The 27734-nt window shown below is 45.5% G+C and overlaps 2 protein-coding genes across 2 annotated transcripts in view; one reads left to right on the plus strand and one right to left on the minus strand.

Annotated features, from left to right (window-relative positions):
- LOC135195537 (tectonin beta-propeller repeat-containing protein 2-like) overlaps positions 1-12683 on the minus strand; it is a gene marked incomplete in the record, with an annotated part of 77636 nt that extends 64953 nt beyond the window's left edge. The window contains 1 exon segment of the mRNA XM_064221788.1: positions 12425-12683.
- Positions 12684-16035: 3352 nt separating this feature from the next.
- LOC135195538 (Golgi pH regulator-like) overlaps positions 16036-27734 on the plus strand; it is a 100533-nt gene continuing 88834 nt past the window's right edge. Inside the window, exons 1-3 of the mRNA XM_064221789.1 lie at positions 16036-16190; positions 17345-17508; positions 17802-17908. Coding sequence (XP_064077859.1) covers positions 16149-16190; positions 17345-17508; positions 17802-17908 — 313 coding nt within the window. The 5' untranslated portion in view covers positions 16036-16148. The remainder of the gene's footprint in view (positions 16191-17344; positions 17509-17801; positions 17909-27734) is intronic.

Here is a 27734-nt window from a genome sequence, read left to right on the forward strand (position 1 = left end):
CAAGGGGTTCGGTAGTTAACTGCTTGTCCGACAGGCGCGCGCGCGCGACTGGTAGGTAAACAAATCACTTTTGCTTTTGGCCCAAGCAAAAACTGCAGAGTGAGGGGTGGCATGAGGTGGGGCTATGTGTAAAAGGACCTCAGGTTTGTATAGTTAGGAAAAATGCAATTTTGGACAAATTGTCATTTGTTCCGACACGGCATACAAAACCTTCGGTCCTTTTACAATAGGAAGACTCACTTCTTGGTGGGTGGAATCTGAGTCTTTTGTGAACAGACTGGTGTTCGCCCAACCTTGGAAGCCTCCCTGGTCGTAGAGCGAGGGAGGGATCCAAGCCTCTGTCCGATTGATCGGGGTGTGCACCGCAGGATCAATGGTCAGACCTCTGGACCAAGTACTAAGAGAGAGGCAAGCGTATCTCTTCGTACCAGCAAACAAACAAACAAGTTTCCTATTTGCAAGAGGCAACAACGTTATGGTTTGTCTCTTGTTGGCATCCACTTCCCCCCCTTGTAGAGGAAGTGGTGGATATTCGCTCCCATCCCTAGTGAAAAGGGATAGGATGGGGGCTCTGTCGAGTAGCTCACCGGCATCTCGTCCTTATCCAGCAAGGTGATGACCGTGTATCTAACCCTACAAGGTAGAGGGGGGAGAAAAAGATAGGAAGAGAAGCCAGTCACTCTCTCATTCACTTATCTATTCTACAGTCACACCAGGACTCGATGCTGTTTCAGCCTGCTAGGGTCTGGGTTAGCTAGACAACGTGTTTGAGCAGCCACCACGGGTCCTAAGGAAAACAAAACGATCCAAGGACCTGTGGGCAATATCCAAAAGGTAGAAGGAGGTGCCAGTGGTCTGGTTGTACCAGACCCCTGCCTTCAGTACCTGCGCCACGGAGAAGTTCTTGTGTAACTCGAGGGAGTGTACTTCTAGGTCATCTTGGTGCTGACGAAGAGTCTTCAACACTCCGCCTGGGATGTCGAGTTTCTTCAGAAAGCGCGGTCGCGCTTTCACAGGACAAAGCAGCATCTCCTTCGCATCGAAGGCGGTGAAGTCCATTAGGGAGGGGACTGTGAAGGACTCTAACCGATCGTCAGGAACCGAAGGGTTCAGAGTCTTCGCTACGAATTCGTACGAAATCGAGCGTCACGAATCCCCATCCCCTGGATGCTTGACTTCGCAGGCAAAGTCATGCAATTACCTCAGGAGGAAAGAAGGGAATTGTCGTATGACCTATCCCTCTTCTCGACTTCGGTATTGTCCTGTTAACCATACTGGTCTATCCGTCTGCAGCGAAGTTGTTGTTCTCGGTAGTGGATAGGACACCGACCCTCAATGTTGGGTGTCGATGGTATGGGTACTGTGACAGCCGTTAGGACGAAGAAAGATTGTTATGGAACAACCGAACTAAGTCCACAGCGAAGTTCGTAACAGACTTGGCGCTCTGACAGCTGCCTACTGACTGCGTTCGGTAGGAGGCAAGTTGTCCAAGCACCCGAGCAAGTCACGTGACCTTCGCCTTAACAGGGTTATGCCAAGAGACTAAACAAATAATTTTGTTCGTCACGATGCCAGAAGGCAAGGTGATGACTCTCTTAAGGCATGTGCCCAACAGGCGAAAGTCAATTGCCTTCTAGAGACCGAGGTCCTTGATGGCAGATATCTCATAGTATAGTTTGATTCTCGGGTAAGGACGAAACAAACACTATGTGACGTTGAAGACGAAGGTGTACAGAAAATGCAACCTACGTCTTCACAGCTGAACCGAGAGAAGGATTCTCAAGATTCTGAACCTGTGCTACAAAGACTGAGAACGCTAACCGCTATTGATTGCTGTCCGGTGAGGATCGTAGTTGCAATAAAGCGGAGCGCTTCCAGTAATGAATACAGGGAACTACTGCCTGAAGAACTGCTTCTCATGGGCTGAACATTTGGAAGTAGAGCTGTCAGGTCGGAGAGTAGGCGATGTCTTCTGACATATCTGTTAATTCGGGGCGAGCAATGAAATTGCACACCTACGAATACGAGATATTTTGAAGACAACTCAGATGTCTGCAAAAATCATTTGCATTATCGCAGTGCGATGCAGCGGTTGACTAGTACAGACTTCTGTTCACCGTGCGGTAAACAGAAAGATGAAAGAGTCCAGGAGATATCTCTGTTGAAAAATTCTCGCAATGTCGAAGGCGATGAAATCGAGCGTCACAGCAGTAGATGGTCCTTCATTATTGCGAGAATCCCCGTTAATCAGAGACCTAAGTCCATGATTGTTGGGCAGAGATACGGTTCGGTAGTCCATCCAACCAGGGGAGAGAGAGACGTAACCGACCGTGCATCTCCGAGACCTAGCTGATACTGAGCCGCTATCAGGCAGTTCAATACGCAGTAGCTCTCGGTGACTCGTCATCCTGAGTTGCCAGGTAATCCATTATTCCACGAAGGAATGCGTTCGGCTAGAACCATCGAGCATAAAGAATACGCTCGAGCAATTAATATTTTAACCGAACGGATTTCGGTAAATACAAAAGCTGATTTGGTGTTGTCATGACAATACCAAGTATCTAAAAATCGAAACTGATAACTGCTGGGAGGTTTGCAGGCAACCCCGAGTTGCAGTTCAATTAAGATACAATTCGTCTCGGTCACAAACCGTAGAGTTAACTACGGTATGCGCCTACCCCACGGACAATTCAACTGTTAAAGAATCAGTCGTCGAGGGTAATATACGTAGTATATTTGTAGGTTTCTGTACCACGACCTCCATCCTAAATTCTTTTCCCCTAGAGAAAGAAGGATTGGAGATCGACCGCCTTCGTTCTCTAGTCAGAGATGAAGGAGAAGTCTTTTCCCAAAGGAAAGCTTCAATGGTGAACAGAATACCGAAGACGATAGTTCAAGCCAAACTGGAAGTTCCCGTCCGTTCTTCTCTATTCCAGGTAAAGCGCCTACTGTGAGATACTCTTCTTTCAGCAGCGGTCTTCTTCCAAATGCTAGAAATACAGGGAATTCGAGCATAAGCGAGGTTCCCGATTATCGTGTAACAATTATCGGGGATTCTCGCTCACTTTGGACCGTGGTCTCGCCTAAGTGTTTGGAGATCATAAAAAACTCGAACACTCTGAGTGCGCTAGAAATTCCGTAAAATTCTAAGCACTCTGCGAAACCCCCCACCGAATTCGTCAGACGATATCGGCTGGTGGACTCCTCCGATTCCCGTAGAAATCGAGAAAGGGGCAGGATCCCTCCTCAATGACCGGGGCTTACGTCAGGTAGGACCCGAAGGTCCCCCCGGTAGCGCAGCCCCTAACGTGGGATCTTACAGAGAAATCTCTGTAGGATCCCTCCCCTTTCCCTCGTAGCCGTAAGGAGAGAGGGAATGGGGGAGGAATTGGATACTGGCTCGCCTTCCAGCGGATCTAGCAGTTGGAGAAGAAAAGGAGCAAGCCATCGCCTTACGGCGATGCCTCTCAGAGCCTGGGAAAACGTATCGTCAGGAGAAAACGTTTTCCCGAGGAGGGTTACGAACTCATACTGTAGGTACGTGTCTGCCGCCACTGTGAACGTCGTCTGGGTGGGGCTGATCGACACCTGACAGGAGAGAGCCGATACCGCTCCGACTCATTCCAGTCCTCGTCGAGGTCGAAACCTCAGGAGGACCGAAGGGGTATTTAAATACGGTGTCCGAAGACACGTATAAACGCCTCTGTCGCAGTAGAGGAGGTGAAGTAGCTTGTTCGACCGTCCAGAACTGAGAGAGCCTCCTTGTCCGGAGACGAGAGACTACCTGGTTCAACACAGTCGGCAAGCTCCGATCGCGGCAGACCCACCGTCGATTTGGGTTCCCTCTCGGGCCCCAAAACGACTCGAGCCGAGACGTGGCTCTGCTGGTGGGAGCGGCGATCCTTCCCCGAGGTCATTGTGCTGACGAATCAGCGCCGTAACCTCGGCAAAGCCTCTGGATCTCGGAAGTCACAGCATCTTGCAGAGTGGGACCGTTAAGCCCTTCGAACAAGAGCATATTCCGAGAACCTTCCTCCTAAGAAGGGGGAACAGCGACAGCCCTCTCGGTCTTCCCCATCCACTTGCGCATACGTCCTGGCCGGTCCAAGAACCGTGCCTGGCACGTAGGGCGCTGTGGTGGGATCATGAGGGGCGCACCCCTCACGATCACTCCTCAATACCTCGCTCCTCCCGGTGTAACCCGAGGAGGTTGAAGGTACGGGAGAGGCAGACCTGACGCTCCCTCTTTGCTCGCTGGCAGAACCAGCAGGCTTTGAGGGCTGCAGGCGATCGTCAACCCGCGGTGGCGATCGAGCTGCAGGCCTGGTCGAACCGTCTCGCTGTGGAGAACGGCTGGACTGAGCACAGCGGCCCCGATCTCGAGTGTCAGAAGAGCTGGTGCTGGTTGCCGTACCCGGTCGCTTTCTGTGAGAGCGACGGTCAGGCGACCTGCAGGCTCCACTGTCACAGTGAGACCGGTGCTTGTCCTCACGGCACGTCACGTCGCTGGTTCCAGCCGTGGCTGGCACCGGCGAACGGGAGGACCTCTTCCCAGCCTCAGCCCGTGGTCGGTCGTGGACCGTCACGTCCCCGGGTAGCCAGCTGTTCGCCGCGAGAGTGAGAGCTGGTCTGGTGAGAGTCGCATGAGCGGCTGTCACCAGTCTTCCGCCCCGTGCCGTGAACCTGACGCTGAGCGGACTCAGAGGTCTGGTTCCTGGCTGCACGGTCGCTGGTAGGCGACCGTACACTCGGTACCTCCCGCGAACGAGGGGCCGAGACGGACCCTGATGCAGTGGCAGAACCACTGACACCAGGCGAGGAAGTACCGGTGTTAGCCGGTACCCCCTCTGGTCCCCGTAGTCTTCTAGAAGAGACGGGCCCCGCTCCCGAAGGAGCAGGAGGACCAGCGGAAGGAACCCTCCCGTCCCACCGAGGTGAGACGGTCCCGAGAAAGCTCCCGAGGGAGACTTCTTAGGAGGGAGGAGGCAACCTTCTTCTTCCTCGGCTGTGAAGCCTTTAGAAGTCGAAGGGAAGAGGCGCAGCCGACGACATGAAGAAGATGAAGACGACGACACCCTTCCTCCATCTTCTTCGTCAGCTTCCTCAGGACAGACGTAAGATCTGCTATCCAGGGCGAAGGCCGGGGCTGCTGTAGCCGAAGCCACAGGGCCCGGACGCACCTGTACAGACAGACCAAAGTCTGGGGTAGTACCACCACGAACAGGGACGACATCAGCAGGTATGGGCATCTCAGGAACAGCAGGCACAGCCAGCACAGCATCGGTAGGGACAGCCAGCGCAGCAACGGCAGGGACAGCCAGCGCAGCAACGGCAGGGACAGCCAGCGCAGCAACTGCATGGACAGTCAGCCCAGAATCGGCAGGTACGGCAGGCAGCACCGGAAACACAGGAAGTGGGAGCAGCAGCCAGCAACATCCTGGTACCGGCGGCAGGTCCAGGGGCGCGCTCTAGGGCAGCGGAAGTGTGGTCGCTGCAGCGCGGCAACCACGAGCGGCGGCGGCACGCCCCCCTCTCGGTACGGCGAACGGCACTTCACAGCGGCTGTAGGCAAGACTGTTACCACGTGAGGCGAGTACACCAGGTGAGGAGGGACGTCGTCACCTGGTTGCGTGGTCACCACTCCATGGGTGACCGCAGTAGGCCCAGACAAGAACCGCAGCCCCTGGACACTAGCACGCCCTGCAAATGGAAGGACGCCCATACCTCCAGGTCCACCCTCGTGGCAGTAGCACCTGCGGAAATAACAGTAGTAGCGATTAGTGGGGGGGAAGTCCCCTCGCGCGGGGGGGTGAGCCCTCTCCGAACGAGTGGAAGACCCCTAATACAATTGTACATCGGGCACCGAGCGCCCTCCCCCGCGCTCGACAGATCGGGCGAGGAGAAGAACGCCGATAACCCCCCCCCCCCCCCCAACCCCCCCCCCCCCCCCCAAGGGGAAGAGCCATCTGTGGGAACTGAGCGGGGGGGGGGTTCTCGTTCCCCACCCCCGCACAGTACCCATGTACCCAACAACAATATAAGAGCCCGAGAGCAATCGTGCCATCGGCCCGAATGCAAGGGCATAAGGATCAATTCCTGACTGAGCGGAACTTGAACCAAATAAATATTGATGCAATCAATAATAAGGAATAAAATGAAAATGCATCTTGCAAAACGATTCACTTCACAATGAATACGGGCTCGGATCGAGCGCATTTGCGCCCTCGGTACCGAGCGCAAGGGTGAAAGGATTCATTCCTTACCTTTATGGATCAAGGTTTCTGGAAACCTTGATCCATAATGAATTGATGCAATCAACAAATATATGAAAATGAAAAGACTACTGCGCTTGCGATTTCACTTCATACAAAACAAAAAGGGGAAGGATCAATTCCCGGGAATAGCGGAAACATTGATCCCAGTAAACAATGCAATCTCAATAAAAAATGAAAATGAAAAAGAACTGCACTTGCGATTTCACTTCATTCAAAAAAATAAAAAGGGGGAAGGATCAATTTCCGGGTAAGCTCGGAAACTGATCCAAATGAGTATTGCTACAATCAAAATAATATATGAAAATGAAAAAGAATACTGTACTTGCGATTCCACTTCCATACTGAATAAGTTTCCGTGCCGAGCGCATTCGTTCGGCAACGGGCATACAGGTCAAAAAAAATATAAATGAAAAGAGCACTTACTTACGATTTTCATCTACACATTCCAACCCAATATACGCTCGGAGCGAGCGCTCCCGCCCTCGGCACCGAGCATACACAATACGAGGATCATTTCTGGGAAAATGAATTCCCGCACTTACGCCCTTCAGTCCCGGCACTCGGGTAAACGGAGGGCGTGGTGAAACCAAGATCCTTTAATTCACAATTGAATTCAATGAAATGATTGTACTTACAATTCAGTTTCACTAGATAAATAGAAAAAGAAAAACACAATCATGCGAAAGCAACGACGATGAAGCGGGCAGAGAGCGATGATACACGTCCACACGCCAGCAGGCCGAAAGCAAAAGTGATTTGTTTACCTACCAGTCGCGCGCGCGCGCCTGTCGGACAAGCAGTTAACTACCGAACCCCTTGTTCGAAAGCTTACGACCTATCCAGCTGCCGCTAGTACCTTCCTATTGTAAAAGGACCGAAGGTTTGTATGCCGTGTCGGAACAAACCCGGGTTACCAGCTGGTCGCTGCAAGAGCGGCCGCTGGCCTGGCGAGAGTCACCTGAGCGTCTCTCACCAGCCTTCTGCTCCGTGCCGCGTCTTGGCGCCGAGCGAACTCTGGCGCCGAAACTTGGCTGCACGGTCTCCCGAGGGAGAACGTACACTCGGGATCTCTCGCGAACGAGAGACCGAGCCGGAACCTGGCGTAGCGGCATCGCCGCTAGCACCAGGCGAGGAAGTACCAGAGCTAACCGATACTCCTCTGGTCCCCGTCTATCTCTTCCTTACGGAAGGGGAGACGGGCCCCGCTCCCGAAGGAGCAGGAGGACCAGCAGAAGGACCCCCCGTCCCACCGGGTGGGACGGGCCCTTAGAAGTTCCCGAAGGAGACTTCTTAGGGGGGAAGGCAGCCTTCTTCTTCTTCGGCTTATGGGCCTTAGAAGTCGAAGGGGAAGAGGCAGCAGCAGACGATGAAGACGAAGATGACAGCTTCCTCTTCTCCTCTTCCTCGTCAGCTCACGCAGGACAGTCGTCAGGTCCTCCATCCAGGCCGGAGTCGGGGCTATTGCCGAAGCAACACGGCCCGACTGCACCTGTCCCGGAAGGACCTTGGGAAGACACACCGTGGGCAGGACCAGCATGGACAGGCTCAGGAACCAGGAGCGACAGGAACAGCAACCAGCTCAGGAGCGGCAGGAACAGCGGCAGCGGTAGACCCAGAAGGGACAGCCAAGCCAACAGCGGGAATCACATCAGCGGCAGGTACGGCAGGCCCAGCGATAGCCTCGTAGAATCATCGGGGCAGCCAGCGGAACCTGGGTACTGGCGGCCGGTCCAGGGGCGAGCTGCTGGAACACCGGAAGTCTGGGGCAGGCAACACGAAAGAAAACAGGCGGCGGCGGCAACACCCCCTCGGTACGGCGGCGGCCCTAGTCGCGGCAGACGGCGTCACCGACACAGCATGGGGAGTGTAGACCAGGTGGGGGGGGGGGGGGGGGAGCAGCATAAGCGGCCGTGGTAGTAGTGGAGACCGCCCCAGACCTCGCTAGACGCTGCAGCAGCCCGTGGATGCTAGGCACGCCCTGCCGCCGCGGTGGTCCGTACCTGTCCAAGGTCGTCTCCCACGGCGGATGTAGCACCTGCGGTAACATAGATAGTAAGAGGGGTTCCCTCACGCATGGGGGGAAGACATGCCCCACCCCGAACGCAAGGAAGACCCCAAATACAAAATACAACGAAGAAGCTGAGCGGGGGGCAGGAAGGAAGACGAAGAATCGGATACCAAGGGAGTCGCGGGAGAGCTTTCCGACGACTTCCTGGCAGACCTTCGCTTCCCTACCCCCGCACAGCAGTGAAAAGTAATATGAAAATGAAACGGAATACTGCCCTTGCGATTCACTTCATAGAACTTAAAGGGGAAAGATCAATTCCCGGGTAAGAACGGAAACTTGATCCAAATAATATGATGCTATCATAAAATATATATGAAAATGAAACAGAATACTGCACTTGCGATTTCACTTTCACATAAAATAATCGTAAGGATCAATTCCCGGGTAAGAACGAAAATTGATCCAAATTAAATTTCATGCAAGTAAATAAATGAAAATGAAAAGAATATTGGAATTGCGAATCCACTTTCATTGCATTCTATTATACAAAATAACGGCTCGTGCCGAGCGCAATCACACTCCGGTAACGAACGCACAGGGCAAAAATATAATGAAAAGAGTACTTACATTTTTCAATTACACACTTTGCGCCCAAATACATGACTCGGCGCGCGAGCGCGCCCGCCCTCGGCACGCAGACATAATTCAAGGGTTCAATTCATGAAAAGAGGAAATCGCCGCATCTACGGCGATAGCTCCATGTTGGTTCATAATTAAGTAATGAAAATGAAAACAGTGTACTTACAGTTCATTTTCAAGTCAAACAAACCATTAGTAGAAAACACAATATAAACAAAGCATACGACGATGAAGCGGGCAGAGAGCGATGACGAACACGTCCTTCACACCCGCGGTCCGAAGGCAAAAGTGATTTGTTTACCTCCCAGTCGCGCGGACAAGCAGTTAACTACCGTTCTCCCCTTGTTCGAAGCTTACGACCGTTCCAGCTGCCGCTAGCTACTTCCTATTGTTAAAGGACCGATGGTTTGTATTACGTATCGGAACAAACCCGGGTTACCAGCTGGTCGCTGCAAGAGCGGCCGCTGGCCTGGCAAGAGTCACCTGAGCGTCTCTCACCAGCCTTCTGCTCCGTGCCGCGTCTTGGCGCCGAGCGAACTCTGGCGCCGAAACTTGGCTGCACGGTCTCCCGGGGAGAACGTACACTCGGGATCTCTCGCGAACGAGAGACTGAGCTGGAACCTGGCGTAGCGGCATCGCCGCTAGCACCAGGCGAGGAAGTACCAGAGCTAACCGATACTCCTCTGGTCCCCGTCTATCTCTTCCTTACGGAAGGGGAGACGGGCCCCGCTCCCGAAGGAGCAGGAGGACCAGCAGAAGGACCCCCCGTCCCACCGGGGTGGGACGGGCCCTTAGAAGTTCCCGAAGGAGACTTCTTAGGGGGGAAGGCAGCCTTCTTCTTCTTCGGCTTATGGGCCTTAGAAGTCGAAGGGGAAGAGGCAGCAGCAGACGATGAAGACGAAGATGACAGCTTCCTTCCTTCTCCTCTTCCTCGTCAGCTCACGCAGGACAGTCCGTCAGGTCCTCCATCCAGGCCGGAGCCGGGGCTATTGCCGAAGCAACACGGCCGACTGCACCTGTCCGGAAGGACCTGGGACTCTGGGGAAGACACACCCGTGGGCAACCACCCGCATGGACAGGCTCAGGAACCAGGAGCGACAGGAACAGCAACCAGCTCAGGAGCGGCAGGAACAGCGGCAGCGGTAGACCCAGAAGGGACAGCCAAGCCAACAGCGGGAATCACATCAGCTGCAGGTACGGCAGGCCCAGCGATCGCCTCGTAGAATCATCGGCAGCCAGCGGAACTGGGTACTGGCGGTCGGCAGTCCAGGGGCGAGCTGCTGGAACACCGGAAGTCTGGGCAGGCAACACGAAGAAAACAGGCGGCGGCGGCAACCCCCCCTCGGTACGGCGGCGGCCCTAGTAGCGGCAGACGGCGTCACCGACACAGCATGGGGAGTGTAGACCGGGGGGGGGGGGGGAGCAGCATAAGCGGCCGTGGTAGTAGTGGAGACCGCCCCAGACCTCGCTAGACGCTGCAGCAGCCCGTGGATGCTAGGCACGCCCTGCCGCCGCGGTGGTCCAATACCTGTAAAAGGTCGTCTCCCACGGATGTAGCACTGCGGTAACATAGATAGATTAGTAAGAGGGGTTCCCTCACGCACGGGGGGAAGACATGCCCCACCCCGAACGCAAGGAAGACCCACCAAATACAAAATACAACGAAGAAGCTGAGCGGGGGGCAGGAAGGAAGACGAAGAATCGGATACCAAGGGAGTCGCGGGAGAGAGGCTTTTTCCAAACCGACTTCCCTGGGCAGACCTTCGCTTACCCCTACCCCCAACACAGCAGTGAAAAGTAATATGAAAATGAAACAGAATACTGCCCTTGCGATTCACTTCATAGAACTTAAAGGGGAAAAGATCAATTCCGGGTAAGAACGGAAACTTGATCCAAATAATATGATGCTATCATAAAATATATATGAAAATGAAAACAGAATACTGCACTTGCGATTTCACTTTCACATATAATAATCGTAAGGATCAATTCCCGGGTAAGAACGAAAATTGATCCAAATTAAATTCATGCAAATAAATAAATAAATGAAAATGAAAAGAATATTGCAATTGCGAATCCACTTTCATTGCATTCTATTATACAAATAAAAGGCTCGTGCCGAGCGCAATCACACTCTCGGTAACGAACGCACAGGGCAAAAATATAATGAAAAGAGTACTTACATTTTTCAATTACACACTTTCGCCCAAAATACATGACTCGGCGCGAGCGCGCCCGCCCTCGGCACCGAGACATAATTCAAGGGTTCAATTCATGAAAAGAGAGGAAATCGCCGCATCTACGGCGATAGCTCCATGTTGGTTCATAATAAAGTAATGAAAATGAACAGTGTACTTACAGTTTCAATTTTCAAGTCAAACAAACCATTAGTAGAAAACACAATATAAACAAAGCATATACGATGAAGCGGGCAGAGAGCGATGACGAACACGTCCTTCACACCCGCGGCCGAAAGCAAAAGTGATTTGTTTACCTGCCGCGCGACTGTCGGACAAGCAGGTAACTACCGTTCTCCCCTTGTTCGAAGCTTACGACCGTTCCAGCTGCCGCTAGCTACTTCCTATTGTTAAAGGACCGATGGTTTGTATTACGTATCGGAACAAATAATTACTTATAAATTTGAGTCAGAATCGAGTTACTTTTTCAATAACGAATATTTTCAAATTAATCATCTAAATATGTAAAATATTGATGTTTTACTATTTATTTAAAAAATTATCGAAGTGCACGCTTCGTCGTCGTCTTCTACAAAAGTTGTTTACTCGGTGAGGGAAAGTTTTCCGATTGTTGTGATGAAAGTGCCCCAGCGTATGTGGGTACAAGTTGTATGCGGATTTATCACAGGAAATGGTTAGTTTATTGACACAAGCGACTCCGTAAACATCGAGATGGCGTCAATCTTCTAAATATTTCGAGTTGTAAGTAAAAATGTTGAACGCGTTTTGGTGAGATTTACACTACGTTTGACACCGTTTTCACTACCCTCTGTTTAAATCTTAAAATTTGGCCTTAATTTCTAACTTTGGAGAAAATACTTACTTCGAAAGGAGAGAAGAGGTCTTTAGCTACGTTTCTCACCAACGACAAGTTGCGACTGATGCCCATCTCCGATGTCAGGACGCGTTATAATGTACTTTTTTTGGGATTGTCCACGCTAATCGTACATGGTCCACTCTGTACCCTACGGTTTTTTACCCTAAGTGCTGAAATTATTTTCACTGCATGGTGACAATAGGTACTAGGTATCCACTTCCAACATTACTAAATGTACTTGTTGAACTGGGGTATCCGGGTATGGTAATGACAACTTTGGGAACAACCACTGGCCTACTAAGTTACCTTACAGGGCAATGAGCTACCTATAAGCTAGAACGCGTCTGGCAACACACGAGCACAAGTGAAGGCTTTCGAACTTAAACATTTACTTTGCATTTTACCTGAAAAAACAGCAGAAAGAACATGTCAGGACTGCATCTACTACTAGGTAGTTTCGAGAAACGTTTGAATTTCCTCTGGTCCCCAGACCAGAAGAACACCAGTCTGACAGATTGGTCAGAACTTATTTTTTTGAAAAAAAAAAACTACCTACATTATTCTCTCCTCTTGTAAGTATTTTGAGGCTATATTCAGGGCAACGGGTGAATTTTGAAAGCGACGCAGAACAAACGCAGCAAATTCCAACCCACAACAACAGCTTCTCTGTGGATGTTGTGGTTTATCAGCTGATCGATGGATGCTGAATCCACGGCTTTCGAGGCCCGTTGCCCCTTGTGTACAACGCTCAAGTTTTCATTAGAGTGGTGAATCTCATCTCAAGTTTTTTTATGTACTTAATTAAAGATATTTATTTCGGTCTAGCCAAATGAAGTCGATTTTCTCATCCGCAACTACCGAACTACGTTGTTATAGAAGTCTAGCGGCCGTGTCCCACTTCGCTGAGGGCAATTCCTAATGTCTTATAAGGACCTCAGGTTTGTATGGTTATGAAAAATACAATTTACTTTTTAAAAATTGTGATGCTACTATTCTCTGTAACGTTTAATTTTTTGCCTTTTTAAAATATTAATGATGATAGTCTAGCAAAATGGAGTTGTATTTTTCACTGTAACGTTTAATTTTTGCCATTTTTTAAATACTATTTATGATGGCCTGGCGGAATGAACTTAGCTAGATCCGATATTTAAAGTAGGATATGTAACATCTCAAGACTTCGTCGTGACCTTCTCATATCTTAATGCCATTATGGCACCATCTGTTTTCAGTGCATTGGATCACTTGAATACATTGATAAAATGTTCATTATGACGCCATCATCATCATCCGTGTTTAAATTTTGAAGACCTACCTTCCATTCGGCATTTGCTAAACAAAACGGGCCTATTCATTTACTGTATTAAGTTTGTAATTTTTAAATAATCAGACTTGGATGAACCACATATTTTTACTTCTTTTTAGTGCTTGGGTCTTACAAATCCAGAGGTCTTTTTCGAGTAACTTGTTTGATTCCATGAACGTATAACCACTTGCCCTCTACCTTGTGTGTTTATGATTTTGTGTATTATTTCAGTAGTTTTCTTTCATGTTTTTCTTTCAGTGATGTCTGTCAAAAGAGCTATTTGATAGTCAGTGGTTATTGTCATAGGTACCCTATAAAATAACTTTTTAGAATTTTTTAACCCTTAGTTATAATATGTAGAATGAGGGACTTTCCACATGTGGCATTGTCCTGTAGGTGCTATATTCAATAAGCGTGTATTAGAATTGTGTATAAAAAAGACTTATCGCATTCATGGATGAGAAGATAATTCGTAGATTGAACAGTGAGCATGCACTGAAATGAGAAACACTCGTGGCCACCGTTTATTGTCAATGTCCTTGAGTCTTAGTTGTGTGTGGAATCCCAAGACATAAGTATACTTGTTTGACATCTCTCAGTCGCAGTGAAAGACAGAATATGACGTTATTCAAGCAGAGCATAATTGTATTATTTTTTCAGAGCAAATGATCCATTTTATGTGTATAATAAGACGACATTTTATTTATCGTTCCAGATATTGGGGCAGGTTTGCAAACTTTGCGTAAACGCATTGGAAGATATTTCCATAATCGGATCAGGCGTTCATGTGGTGCAATATGCACAATCATCTGTACCTGATGTGAATAGCACTTAGGCTTAATCGTTTTCTACCGCAAGACCACCAGGTTTACTTGACTCTATTTTAGCTTGGTTAGTCATGATGCATTTTATGCTAAGCAATATGCAAAAGATGTAACAGAATTTGTGGGTATAATAGAAAGCACAGGAAAGTCAAGGATTTCGATGGGGATTTGAAATTAAGACAAATGAAGATCCTTGTTACAATTTCATGTTAATCTCCTGATCGTCGTCACTTTCATTGTCCAAAACGAGGTTCGTCTTTTGGCTCCCTATTGCTCCCAGTCGTTATAGCGAGCAAGCCCACTGTTAATCTGCCGCCTTTGAAATTTTTTTTCAGTTTTGGGATTTTTGCGCTCTAAGTTTACGGCCGAGCAGCTGATTGGTCATGACAGTGGACAGTTAAAATGAATTTTTGTAGCATTAGCATTGTAATGGGATAGTATTTTAATTTCTGTATCTCTGTAAATAAAGTGTGATGGGAATTCGATGCTTAGGGGATCCAGTGGTCTAAGTTAAGTCATAATTAGAAAGCAGAAGTAAAATACGAATTTGCAAACGCAGGAACTTTTGGCCAGTATCGAGTAACTTACATCAAAGGATAGAAAAATTATCATTAATGATTAGAAGGGATTACTCCAAAGGTAATAACCCCCCTTTTCTCAAATTTATCATGATATATTCATGTATGTCAAATTTGCAGTTGATTTTTTCTTAAAATACCTGTGTAAAAGACAACTTATGTATAGGTAGCAAATTTTGACTTAAGCTCTTGTGGCCACCATTTCCAGAACTTCCATTCACCCTACAACGTACCACTTAGCGACACCGAAAACCAGTGGCATTTACTATCAGCTATTGACTGTGCCAAAGATATGTCTATGGACTGTCCTGCTTTTGTGAGAAGCAGATTCCGACTTTTGGATCATTTTGGACCAAAGCTATAATGTCAAAAATGCTGCGGAAGAGTCTATATGCTGATTGCCTTGAAAATATACAGCCTATCCATGTTGACTGAGTTTTTACAACAGTGACATCTGTTACAACAAAAATAAGAAATCGAGTGGGACCAGAACTAGTCCCCCTCAATTTTAAGAACTACACACTTCACAATCATGTTAACATTTCATTCACCAAATACGGATAAATTATTCTAGTATCACAGTTCTTGTTTAGTAAATGTAATGATACCATTACTATAACCATGAACAAGATGTAGTGTACTCTGTGAGCTAGAATTTCTTATACTTTAGTATTTCATTTGCGTAAAACCAAATGTTGAGGTACTTTTGTCGACAGTTCGCTACTTAAAAGAATTCAGCCGCGAAATTGGGATGTTTACGCTTTGTTGCATGTCTCCCTGATATTAATAAAATTATCATGCAAAGAGCTATTACAAATTTAACCACACTACAGTATATTCATCATTGTTTGTTTGTTTTCACATAAATTAAACCCTTCGTGAAATTCGTCATTACTTGTTGATAAGTAATTGCCGGTGTTGATCAGGTTTTCCATTAGGTATAATTTGTATATTAAATTAATTTCTGCGAAAGCCGTTAAAAATGATGTTACCAGAGATGTCACACCGCACTGCAAATCACCCAAGGGCCTGACTCACTCACTGTTTTTTTTTTTTTATAAATTCAAATAAAAGACAGACAGAAAAGTCAATACATTGTTACAAGACATGAATTCCCGACTTGTGAAAATATGGCCAAATGCACTTGGGTGGGACGGTACGGCGCCTATTACTTGACTGCGAGAGAGAGGAACGCCGACAAAGGAGTAAATGAAGAAATAAATTAAGCCATGGGAGTACAGTGAAGCAATTTTTTTTATATAACTCCACTGCGTACCTTTGAACGTAAGTGATCAAGTTAGATGTCTCGAATTGGCCACTTAAAGGGTTAACCAGTTGCCGACCAGAAAAGAATCTACAATTTGCTGCGGTTTCTTACCTCCGTCCAGAAGAGGAAGTTTGAAAACAAACACTGACACCTGCTTCCTTCTTCTACCCAAATGTCAACTTCCTGATAACGACGCGAAAATGGGGATACTGGTCGATAGTGCTATCATGATTGGGTCTATGGTAGGCATTGCAAGATGATGTTATTACGTGGAATTGTCATGTTTTGCGTAGCAAGCCCTTATACCATATGGGTTGTAAGTGGGCAAAATGCCAACCTGTCTTGTAGCCCAAAGGCAAAATTCTCTGGCGAATCTCGGCTTGCAACTTTGCAATAGTTGATCCCTTGTTATCAGGGGTGAAGTTAGCGTTCTAAAGTAAATACTATGTAAATTAAATGTAAACATTGGCAGTGGGAGCCAGTAATGACAGTAGTTTACAACTGAACCAAGTGTAAGGGAACCGCAAAATGCTGCAACCTTCCCGGCTAGGTAGACGGTATTCTGTATGGACCTTGTTAACCAGGCTAAAAATTGATGCCTGCAGTCCTTTCAGTGACATATCCTAACCTCACGTAGGTTAAATGACTGAACGGCGACATCGTGGCCACCTCTCGGAATGCGCTTGGATTAGCTATGCCATTAGGTATTCGTAATTTAAGAGAAAACACCTACTTCGAGAGGAACGTAGAGGTCTCGGTGTGCTGCCAAGATGGGCTAGCCTATAACTCTTGACTGATGGTCATGTCAGTGAATTAAAGTACTTTTTCGGGAAGGTGGCCGCATTCCGGGATCAGTGGCTGCTATGTCGCTGCTTAGTCATTTACCCTAATGTAGGATACAGTGTTCTCTACCTGACCTATCTTAGTCTTATCCTAGACCATGGCTTAAGGTAGTATGTTTATTTATATATTTGAGTAACCAGATGTCTGCAGGAGGCTCCTCCACTACCATTCCTCCCAGTATTGCCGGCCAGGTAACACTGGGCCAACCCTGTTTGCAACAGTTACTGTAGTGGCTGCCTAGCCATATACTAATTAAACTGTAAGAACATAGTACCTACATACTCCATATATAGCCTTATACTATATCTAAGAAATTATTTAAGGTTTAGCTTTTGTAGCATTTTGTGACAATTTAAATTCCACTGAATAGATATTAGTAAGGTTTACAGAACTGTTAATTTATTTTTTAAGAGAAAAGTAGAAAGATTTTGTAAAATACAATATGTAGGCTAATTCAGAAATTATTTCTTAGTCATCTTCATCAGTAATGTTATAATAAAAACAGTATTGATTATTTGGTAGCTTTTGTTAACTGACGACATTAATTTTTCAGTTGATATTCTTCGTTGGAGGGTGGGTGTGGTTTGTGAAGAAAATATTCAGAGATTATGAAGCTCATAATACTTTGGTACAGTTGTTTTTTCCAATGATCTTTATGCTGTCTTGTACAATGTTTGAGCTCATCATCTTCGAGATAGCTGCAGTTCTTGAAGCTGGGTAAGACGTGAAAATACTCATGATATTTTGTTACAATATACTTTAAATTGCTTCCACTTTGTCTTGAAAACACTATTACTCAATCCATTTTCTTTGGAAATTGTTACTTATAAGACGTACAGGCACTAAGGTAAACTTTATCATCATTATGTGCTGAGACAAATTTAATGAGATTAATAAAAACAGCTATTTTAAATATGACTTAATCCATAGTGCATTGCTTTGCTTAGCCATATTATAACTGCAGAAATACAAATTGCTTTGCGACATTTTTGTTTGTTTGGTTTTTTCAGGTCTCGATACCTTTACTGGCAAGTGGTTTTATATTCGATGCTTATAATGCTTATCCTTGTCATCCCCTTCTACCTGTGCCACTTTGTTGTTTCAAATATACGAATAGGTAAGCCATAAAAGAAATACAACTGTATTACTTTGTATGATTTTTGTCCATTCTCATCAAATATTCTCAAGGATTTTGAAGAGGGAATGTTGGAAGTGAATATATGCTTAAGTCAAGAGTTGGGATGGGCTTAGCACACACTGAAAATAATTTTTTGTTCATGAATCTTACCTGCCAGATATATATATAGCTGTATTCTCCGAAGTCCGACAGAATTTCAAAACTCCCGGCACACGCAGTGGTCGGCCAGGTGGTAGTACCCATTCCCGCCGCTGGGAGGCGGGCGTAAGGAACCATTCCCATTTTCTGTCAGATATTTTCTGTCGCCGGTGCAGTCAACAAGTGTTTTCTGCACCTCCGTCATTGGATTTTGGAACTCTTTTGGTCACTTGAGTATCCCGATTGATTTTTGGTTATTTGATTAGGATCGGTGGTAGCATAGCTAATTGTGGATTGTTTTTATTTTGGCTTGATTTTTCCTTAAACTTACGATGTCTGGATCTAGTTCGACTAGGCCAGAGTATGTTGTGTGGAAGAATGCAAGGTTAGGCTACCGAAAACTTCGGTAGACCCTCATACAGTGTGCGCGAATTGTAGGAAAACATGTTTGTATGTTTGATGAGCGCTGCAACGAGTGTGAAAATATGTCTGATTCTGCGTGGAAGGCTTATGAATCATAGGTACGTAAACTAGAACGTGATAGTGTAAGGTCTTCCTCCAGGCGTGTAACACAAGTTACCCGTCCAGTAGAATTTATCCCTCCAAAGACCTGTGATGCCTTCGGGCCCTACAATAGTGTCTTTGGAGGATAATACCCTATCTGTGATTCTTAAATCTTTGCGTAGCCTGAATCATGTTTGCATTGGAAAGTTATAGTAGTGTAGGTGAAGGTATAGTGATAATGCCATGAGTGTTCATTCTATCGCGTAAGCGTATAATTTCTCATTGACAAAACACTACCGCGTGATGGCTCTCCCTACCTCGGTGAGGCAGAATGTAGTAGGGAGGTAGCTGTCCAAGTGTCTAAAATACTCTACGTTTGTTCATAAAACTTACCAGTCAGATATATGTATATATATATCTGCCGGGTAAAGGTGAACAAGCGATGTTGTATTATAGTAATATTATTTTTGCCCTTACGTCATATTACTATCAAACGGTTGTATGGTTCAAGTTATATACTCATACCATAGTTACTCCTACGGAGGACAACCGAGAGTACGATTATTCTTATTACATTTAATCGGTTCTCCCTGCAACTATTCAGGGGTTGCCGGTTTCCCTATTTTTAAACATTTAAGGTAATGTTATGACAATACCAAGTTAGCCTTGTTTTTATATTTAGCAAACTTCAGTTTCGCTTAAATATACCAGTTTGTTGGATTTTGGTTTCTGCTCTATAATGATAGTAAACCTATTCATTCGTAGAATGTGTGGTGGCAACTCAGGCCAGAGCAGTGCGAGAACGACGAACATTCTCTGAGTCTGCTGTCACTAATGCGTAATGCCAGTGCTCAGTTCTATCTGATTGTCTGCCATGCGCAGTAGGTTACGTCTCTCTCTCCTGCGGGATTGACGGACTAACCGTATTCTACCCTACAATCACGGCCTTAGCCTCGGGTTGAGGGGAATTCTAGCATACATGGCTGAACATCTTCACTTTGCGAGAATTTTTTCATAAAAAATAAATAAATAAATAAATTATATATATATGTGTATGTAGTATGTGTATATATATATATATGTGTATATGTATCATATATAGATATATTTATGTTATAGATATATATGTGTAAATGTATATGTGTGTGTATGTATATATATATATATGTATTAGACCTTTTTCGGTTCTGTTTACCGCATGGTAACAGAATTCTGTCCGAGTCTACAGCGGCATAGCACACATGATTTCCCTCGAAACAAGAATGATGTGCAAGAGATGTAGTCAATTAGCTCGCCGAGACGTCCCTTGCTCGATTATGAAGGGGACTCCTTCCGCTGCCAAATACGACAGCGCCGAGCGCGACGCTCGGCAGGACGCTTGGATGGACGCACAACGTAATGCTTCTTCAGACAGTTCGCCGAGAATCAGAGAATAGTAATGGATCTCAGGAAGGAAGACTTTTAGGAAGAAACCAAATGAACAATCTCTACAGTGTCTTCAAATTACTCCTGTTTAAGTGAAACGCAGCCTTATTAGGGAAGGAAACATGCTCGGTGAGGGAAGGAATGAATTGCAGGGGACCATTTCCTCGCTGGAGAAGTTTGTTTTCCCTGAATAGACTGAAATTCACACCTCTCCAGTTTTTCCTGCAGAAAAACTGGAATAGCATAGATCATCTAGAAATGATTCTGAACATCTCTCATAGTCAAGATTTGTCTATAGCTGATGTCATGGCTCATAATCTCATAGAATTTGAATCTTGAAAGATTACTTTAGTCTTCAGAGACGTCCTCCCCGCGCAGGAGTTGGAACTCTCGGAGGGTCTCGCTCCCTCTGAGGAGAACGAAGACGCTATAGTCCAAAAAAAAAAAAGGGCCGCACAGGCGCCCGTCGTCTTTGGTTCCTCGGAGGGGGACGCTTCTCGTCCGTTAGCTCCTTCTGCCTTTGCAGTCGTCTCCTGGGCAATTGGAAGACTTTCCGCAGTAAAAGAGAGCTAAGATGTATGATGTATGGTCTCAGGGAGGGGGACGCTTCACGTCCTCTCTCTTTTCTACTGTGTTGCGATCTTCACCGGAGAGGACGTCTTCCGATGAGTATGCTTTTGAGCGCTTCGGTCTGCTCCTAAGATATATCCTTGGCAGTCCATGTGAGAAGGAGGAGGGCTTCCCCTCGCCCATCGTCTTCTCAAAGGATCAGCCTTTTGCCTGAGAAGGAATGTTCTCCATCGAAAAGGATGATTGTGTCTTTGCAACAACAAACTTGTTTTGTGATTGCATGAGAAAAGGCAAAGCCACATCGCGAGAGGAAGGATGATAGGCTGCCAATCAAGAGTACAGGCAGTCCCCCTTCTTCTCCTCGTTCCGCTCTTTCGCCAGTTGTCCTTGCTCTCTAGATTTCATGCAGTCTCCAGAGGTTGTCTAGAGAGCACGGTTACCATCTTCCCGAACGTGTGTCAGTTGAGAAGAAGAAGAGGTCTTGGTTCGATGGCTTCGAGCCTCTTTTGAAGAATAGTTTCAGCCTGCGGCCCCTCAGTCTCCTACTTCGCAATTGTTATCTTCGAAGGACGACTGGCTCATTCATGCCTCCACTCAAACGCGGTGTCTGAAGGATTTTCAAACATCTTAATCGTTGGTGAAGTCCCTGGTGATTATATATTGTATAATTGTTATGGGTATAGATAAGTGTGATTATATATTGTATAATTGTTATGGGTATTTTATGCATTGTTGAAATATGGTGGTGTCCTATATATAGACACATGTGGTAGATTCTAGAAGGTGTCTGTTGATGTATTTAAGTTGTGTTGTGACGTCATAGGCTGTGACGTCATAGACAAGATGGCGGCGGCGTCGGCAGGATGTAAACAATAACACGGGGCAGTAGAAAAGCACGTGTTGGTGGTGTGTGGTTGGTAGGGGAGAGCTCTCTGTCTGGTAGGAGTTGTTTTTTGGGTCGTGAAAAAGTCTTGTGGTGCTGGTGTTTTAAGGTGATTTCTGGAGTGTACTGGAGTTGGAGAAAGCGTACAGGTGGGTAGATTATTCATTTTTTATAGAGAAAGAAAGAGTTAGGCTAGGCCAAAATTCAACTGGTAGCAGAGCGTGGTTGATCAAAGATGCCTGGATCCGACAGTGAACAAAGGGAGACTACTAGATGGAGAAGGGAATGTCCTAGTTTAGCGGGATACAAGAAGAATACAAAGAATGGAAAGGTCAAGCCGAAGATTGGCTATTGTTGTATGGAGAAGATACAAAATACCCGGCGATAGAAATGAGAATGAGCTTAAAAGGGAAAGCCCGAGAGCTAGTGGAAGCATTAGATAAAGATAAACTTACTGGTACAGAGGGTCCAAAGTTAATCCTAGAGAAAACTAGATAAAGCCTATCTAAAAGACTCGGTAATGGAGAATTACGGTAGAATAAAAAGATACCTTCTAATAAGAAAGAGAATCTAGTGAAAAATATGGCGGACTATTTAATTAGATACGAGAGGGCAGCATCTGAGTGTGAAAGAGCAATGGGAAGAAAGGCGCGCTTGAAGGCGAAGTCAAGGGTATCATGTAATAGAGCAAAGCAAAATCTCACGGAAAATCAAAACAAATGGTATTATCGGCTTGGTGGGGCAAGAAAAGCTAGAGTACGGAACAGTGTCGCAAACAATGAAAGGACTATTTGAGGATTAGGGCTAAAGAGGAACGGGAATGGTGGGGGGTTCGTCAGAAGGCAATGCCAGTTCTGGGAGAGGGAGGGAAACCAAGATATCGGGTGGGGAAGATGGAAACGAGGAAGGGGTGGTAGAAAATCCTATAAACAAAGAAGGGAAGGTAACAGTATGTGCAATATGCAGCTCAGAATGGCATTGGCTAGGGAATTGGTCCTCAGAATTTTCATAATAGAAGAAAACTGAAACAAGACTAGAAGAAAATAAGGTAAAACAGAAAATGGGACAGAGAGAAGAGGTTTATGTAGAGAAGTTATAAAATAGTGGAAGCATCATGGGAGGTGTTGATAGCAATTTTGGACAACAGGGGTGTAAATCAACAGTTTGCGGGGAATTGTGACTAGCACGATTTGTCATGGATTTGAGTCAGGAAGAGTTGGAGGAGAATGAGGGACACTAGACAAGAGTCTAATAAAGTGTTTATTTGGTGAGACTCTTATAGTCCAGGAATAATAAGAAATACCTGTGATACTAAAAAACAGAAAGTTTTTATTTGAAGACGGAAATTCTGCAAGTGATATACCCTGGCTGATAGGTAAAGCACAAACCATGAGTAAAATGGGTATGACCCTAAATTTGAAAGAAATTGGTGTCATAGTAGAAGTATTAGGGGGAATGAAAGTAGTAGAGTTAGAGAAGACGAACACGGGTCATTAAGAGTGCTATAAGGGAGGAGAGGTAAAGAATTATTACTGGAGGGTTGGAAGGGAAGAATCCGAGGGAAATAAGAACACAATGAAGAAATTACATTTACAGTTTGGTCATGGAAGTGGAGATAACAATATGGAAGCTACAGAGGAAGCAAAATGGAGTAATGGGTTAATCGAAAAGAAAAAGAGGAAATAAGAAAGTTACTAACGGACTGATCAAAAATTGTGAGGTTTGTAAAAAAATACAAAAGAAACCCCGCCAAACCGGTAGTAGGCTTTTCTTGGGGATAAAACGTTCAATGAAGTCGTAGCGATGGATGGGGGAGAGATAGAAGAGAGAATTTCTTGGGTAATAGTGGATATGGCAACGAGATATTTGTTCAGCCTGTTGGATAAAAGATAAGAAAACCAGAAAACTATAATAAAGATACTTTTTGAGTGCTGGTTTGCTATATTTGGAGCACCCTCCAAAATATTGTCAGAATAATGGGGGAGAATTTCAAATGAAAAGTAAGGATGAGATGGGCAGAAAAAATGGAATATTAAAGTATTAGCCACAGCATCAGAAGCTCCGTGGAGCAACGGATTATGTGAAAAGACCGTAGGCATGATCAAGGGAATGTAAAAAAAAGGAAGATGATGGAGGAAGAGAAGTAGATTGTCCTAGCTTTGAAATGGGTTAGTGAGTGCTAGGAACTGTTTTAATGATAATGGAGGTTTCTCTCCCAACCCAATTATATATTTGGAAAAAAAAACCCTTCACTGCCTAACCTAATAGGGAGAGAAAGTTCTAGTCCTGCAAGCAGAGAAAAAGGGATGGAAGAGGGTATGGGTAAGGGGACACACTGAATGCAATGCAACAAGGGCCAGAAGCATTTATAAAAATTGAGTCCTGTAATAAAAAATAAGAATAGCGCTAAACAAAAACATCAGAGAACATAAATTTGAAGAAGCAGTGGTAGGAGATGAGGTATTCTTTATAAGAGGGAAAATGAAAATGAATGGAGAGGACCTGCTCAGGTAGTGGGAGTATCTGGGAAAAACAATAATATCAACATGGGATTCTTTAAGAGAAGTAGCTAGGATACATGTGACAAGGATTCAACGACGATCAACCAGATACGAAGAGATATCGGCTAGAATAGATAAATCCCATGGGTGAAAGGTAGGTCAAGATGGCCCAAATGAAGGGAAAGTAGATTTGGCTGAAGGAGAGGAGATAATGGGTGAGAGAAGGAATGCAGCACAGAAGAGACTATAGAAAGAGAGGTGATAGAGGAAACAGTGGAAGATAACGGGCCAAGTGGGTCAATAGAAAGCGAGTTAATGGAAGAGATACCAAAATTCAAAAAGGGAAAATAGAGTTAGGGCTATAAACAATGATACAGGACAAGTAGAAGAATGGACTATTTTAGGTCTTGCAGAAAAAAGATCAAGCCCAAAAGCATGGCTGATCGTAATATACGAGACTCACAGTCAGGTGACAAAGGGGGGGTGGTTAACTGAGGATTTATAGTCAGGTAGAAAAATTGAAGATGAGAGGAAGGTGTTGCTGGATTTGAAAATAGAAGCATATGGAAGCTAAAAAAAGAACTTCTAAGTTGGAAGAGATAACCAGGTATATAGGAGGTAAATGATGTTGGACAAAAAGCTATATCTACAAGATGGATAGTAACTGAAAGATAAAAGGGGGAAGGATATGTAAAGCAAGATTGGTAGCTAGAGGGTTTGAAGAAGAAAATGGCTGAGTGGGCAAAAGGATGCTCCCACATGCAATGCTGAAATTTTAAAATTCTCTAACCCATAATAAAAGGTGAAAAATTGGAATTGTTATACATTGGATGTCAAAACTGCATATTTACAAAAGGTGACGAGATACAAAGAGAAGTGTACTTGAGCACCAAGGGAAGATGGGTGGAGGGATTTATGAAGTTGAAGAAACAGTCTATGGGCTCAAGGATGCAGCAAAAGCATGGTATTGTAAAGTGTGAAAGTAGTGAAGGAGGCTTCAAGGTGAGGGAGAAAGTAGACTAGAACCTATATATTCTTTTGGAAAAGAACAATAAATTGAAGGCATTTTTGTGTACACACGTGATGATTTTGCTACGGAGGAACTGAAGGATTCTTTAAAGGAAACGATTGGGAGATTGAAAGGGAAATTTGCAAGTAGGAGAAAACAAGAGAGTAAAAGGTTCAAGTATATAGGAGTAGTTAATAGAGCAGAAGGAGAAAGATTTTCCTTAATCAGTGGCGATGTATTAAATTCCATAAGAGAACCAGAGGCTAGAAGATATACGGGTAATAGAGTGCTAGAACAAAAAAGAGTTAACAGAGTACAGATCAGTGGTAGGACAGCTGAATTGGGTATCACTACACACGATGCCAGAAATATCATATGATATTAGCGAATTAAGTAAAGCATTTAAGAAGGAACACTCAGGATATGAGAAAATTACTTATTAAAATTGTGAGAAAAAACTAAGAGCCATGATGGGCGAAGTTACAAAAGTGAGATGGAAGAGAAAGGGTTTATTGGGAAAGCCTATGCAGACGCTTTCATTTGGAAACATAGAAGATGCCATACTCAACTGGGTTATATTATTTCTTTGACAGATGGAAGAGGAGAAGTCCCATATGGTGGAAGTCTAGGAAATCCAGGAGAGTGGCAAAATCCACCATTGAGGCTGAAGCCCTGAGTGTTGGGGAAGCTGTAAGAAGGATTGATATTATTTTCAAGCATTTGTGGGAAGAGGTATAGGAGGAGAAATTTAGAAGCCTTGGTTAACACTGATAGTAAAACACTAATGACCGCCATCAAATCGAGCACTGGTGTAAGTAGCAAGAGATTAAAAAATAGATATTGCTGCAATAAGGGAAACCATTGAATCCGGGGAAATAAAGGAAGGTGAGATGGATAAAAGGAAAGGAGCAAGTGGGGCTGATGTATTAACTAAAGCAGGAGTTTCGGGGAATGTATGTAGAAAATTATGTAGAGGGTAAAGAGTTTGGAGGACGAAGGAAATTAAGAGGGGAATACTAGGTTAGAAAACAGGTTCGGAGGGGAGGGAGAAAGAGATAAGTGTGATTATATATTGTATAATTGTTATGGGTATAGATAAGTGATTATATATTGTATAATTGTTATGGGTATTTTATGCATTGTTGAATATGGTGGGTGTCCTATATATATAACAACATGTGGTAGATTCTAGAAGGTCTGTTGATGTATTTAAGTTGTGTTGTGACGTCATAGGCTGTGACGTCATAGACAAGATGGCGCGGCGTCGGCAGGATGTAAACAATAACACGGGGCGCAGTAGAAAGCACGTGTGTGGTGTGTGGGTTGGTAGGGGAGAGCTCTCTGTCTGTAGGAGTTGTTTTTTGGGTCGTAAGTCTTGTGGTGCTGGTGTTTTAGGTGATTCTGGATTGTATTCTGGAGTTGAGAAAGCGTAAAGGTGGGTAGATATTCATTTTTTATAGAGAAAGAAAGGAGTTAGGCTAGGCCCAAATTCAAAAACCTGGAACTACTGGTGGGAATTTCGAAAAGTCACATCTGATCCCAACCCAATCCATCGTGTATCTGGGGATTCAGATGGATTCAGTGGCTTTTTCGAGCTTTTTCCGTCCCAGGACGTCAGCAGCAAGGCTTAGACAAAGTGTTTAGCCTTCCTAAGGAAAGATTCGGGCTCGGTGAGGGAATGGATGAGTCTAACTGGGGACCATTTCCTCGCTGGGAGAAGTTTGTTTCCTTGGGGAGACTGCACTCAGACCGTTACAATTTTTTTCTCAAGTACATTGGAAAGAAAACAATAATCTACACATGATCTTGAATTTCAGGAGAGGTAAAACATCACTTGAAATGTTGGCTAGATCCAGTGTAGCTGTCGGAGGCGTGTCCTCTCAAGCTTCAGAGCCCCGACCTAGTGTTGTTCTCCGACGCGTTCCACCACGTGATGGGGAGCATCATTAGGGGGAAACAAAAGTGGCGGCACCTGGAGAGGGGAACAGTGTCCTGGCACATAAACCTAAAGGAAATGGCAGCCCATCGTTTTTAGCTCTCCAGTTTTTTTTCCAAGAAAAAGTCTCTCGTTGAATAGTCCAAGTCAACTCAGACAACACCACAGCTCTGGCGTTACTTGAAGAAGTAGGGAGGAAACAGTCTCAGTCCCCTTTTTGCTCTGGCAAAGAGATCTTGCTGTGGCAAGGGCACTGGACGTCATGATCCTTTACGAAATTTGTAGCATGAGTAGAGAATGTCTGGGGCAGATCCCTCAGCAGACGAGGTCACTTCTGCCAAACGAGTAGACTCTGCATCAGAAGGGTATGCCAAGAGCTGTGGGGTTTGGGGACGTCCCCGCTCGTGGATATCTTTGCGACGTCCAGAACGAAAAAGAGGCTTCCACTGTACTGCTCCCCAGTACTCGACCCAGCTGCAGTGACGATAGACACACTTTCTCTGGGACTGGACGGGGATGGACCTGTACGCCTTTCCCCGTTTCAAGATCTTAGGGGGAAGTCATGAGAAAAGTTTTGCGGGTGTCGGGAAGGGACGAGAATGACTTTGTTCGACGTTTCTGGCCGCGAGAGAGTGGTTCACAGAGGTCATGGCCTTTACAGTAGACTTCCCGAGACGCTTCCAGTAGGGACAGATCTAACTCAGGACAGCCCCACTTCGAGAGGTACCACAGAAGCCTCTTCGCTCTGAGTCTGACTGCATCAGACTATCCAAAGTTTGGCCAGAGCGAGAGGCTTTTATACGTCAATGGCGAAAAGCTATCGCCAGTGCAAGAAGAGC

Source organism: Macrobrachium nipponense, chromosome 16 (genome assembly GCF_015104395.2).
Source record: "Macrobrachium nipponense isolate FS-2020 chromosome 16, ASM1510439v2, whole genome shotgun sequence".
Lineage (NCBI taxonomy): Eukaryota > Metazoa > Arthropoda > Malacostraca > Decapoda > Palaemonidae > Macrobrachium > Macrobrachium nipponense.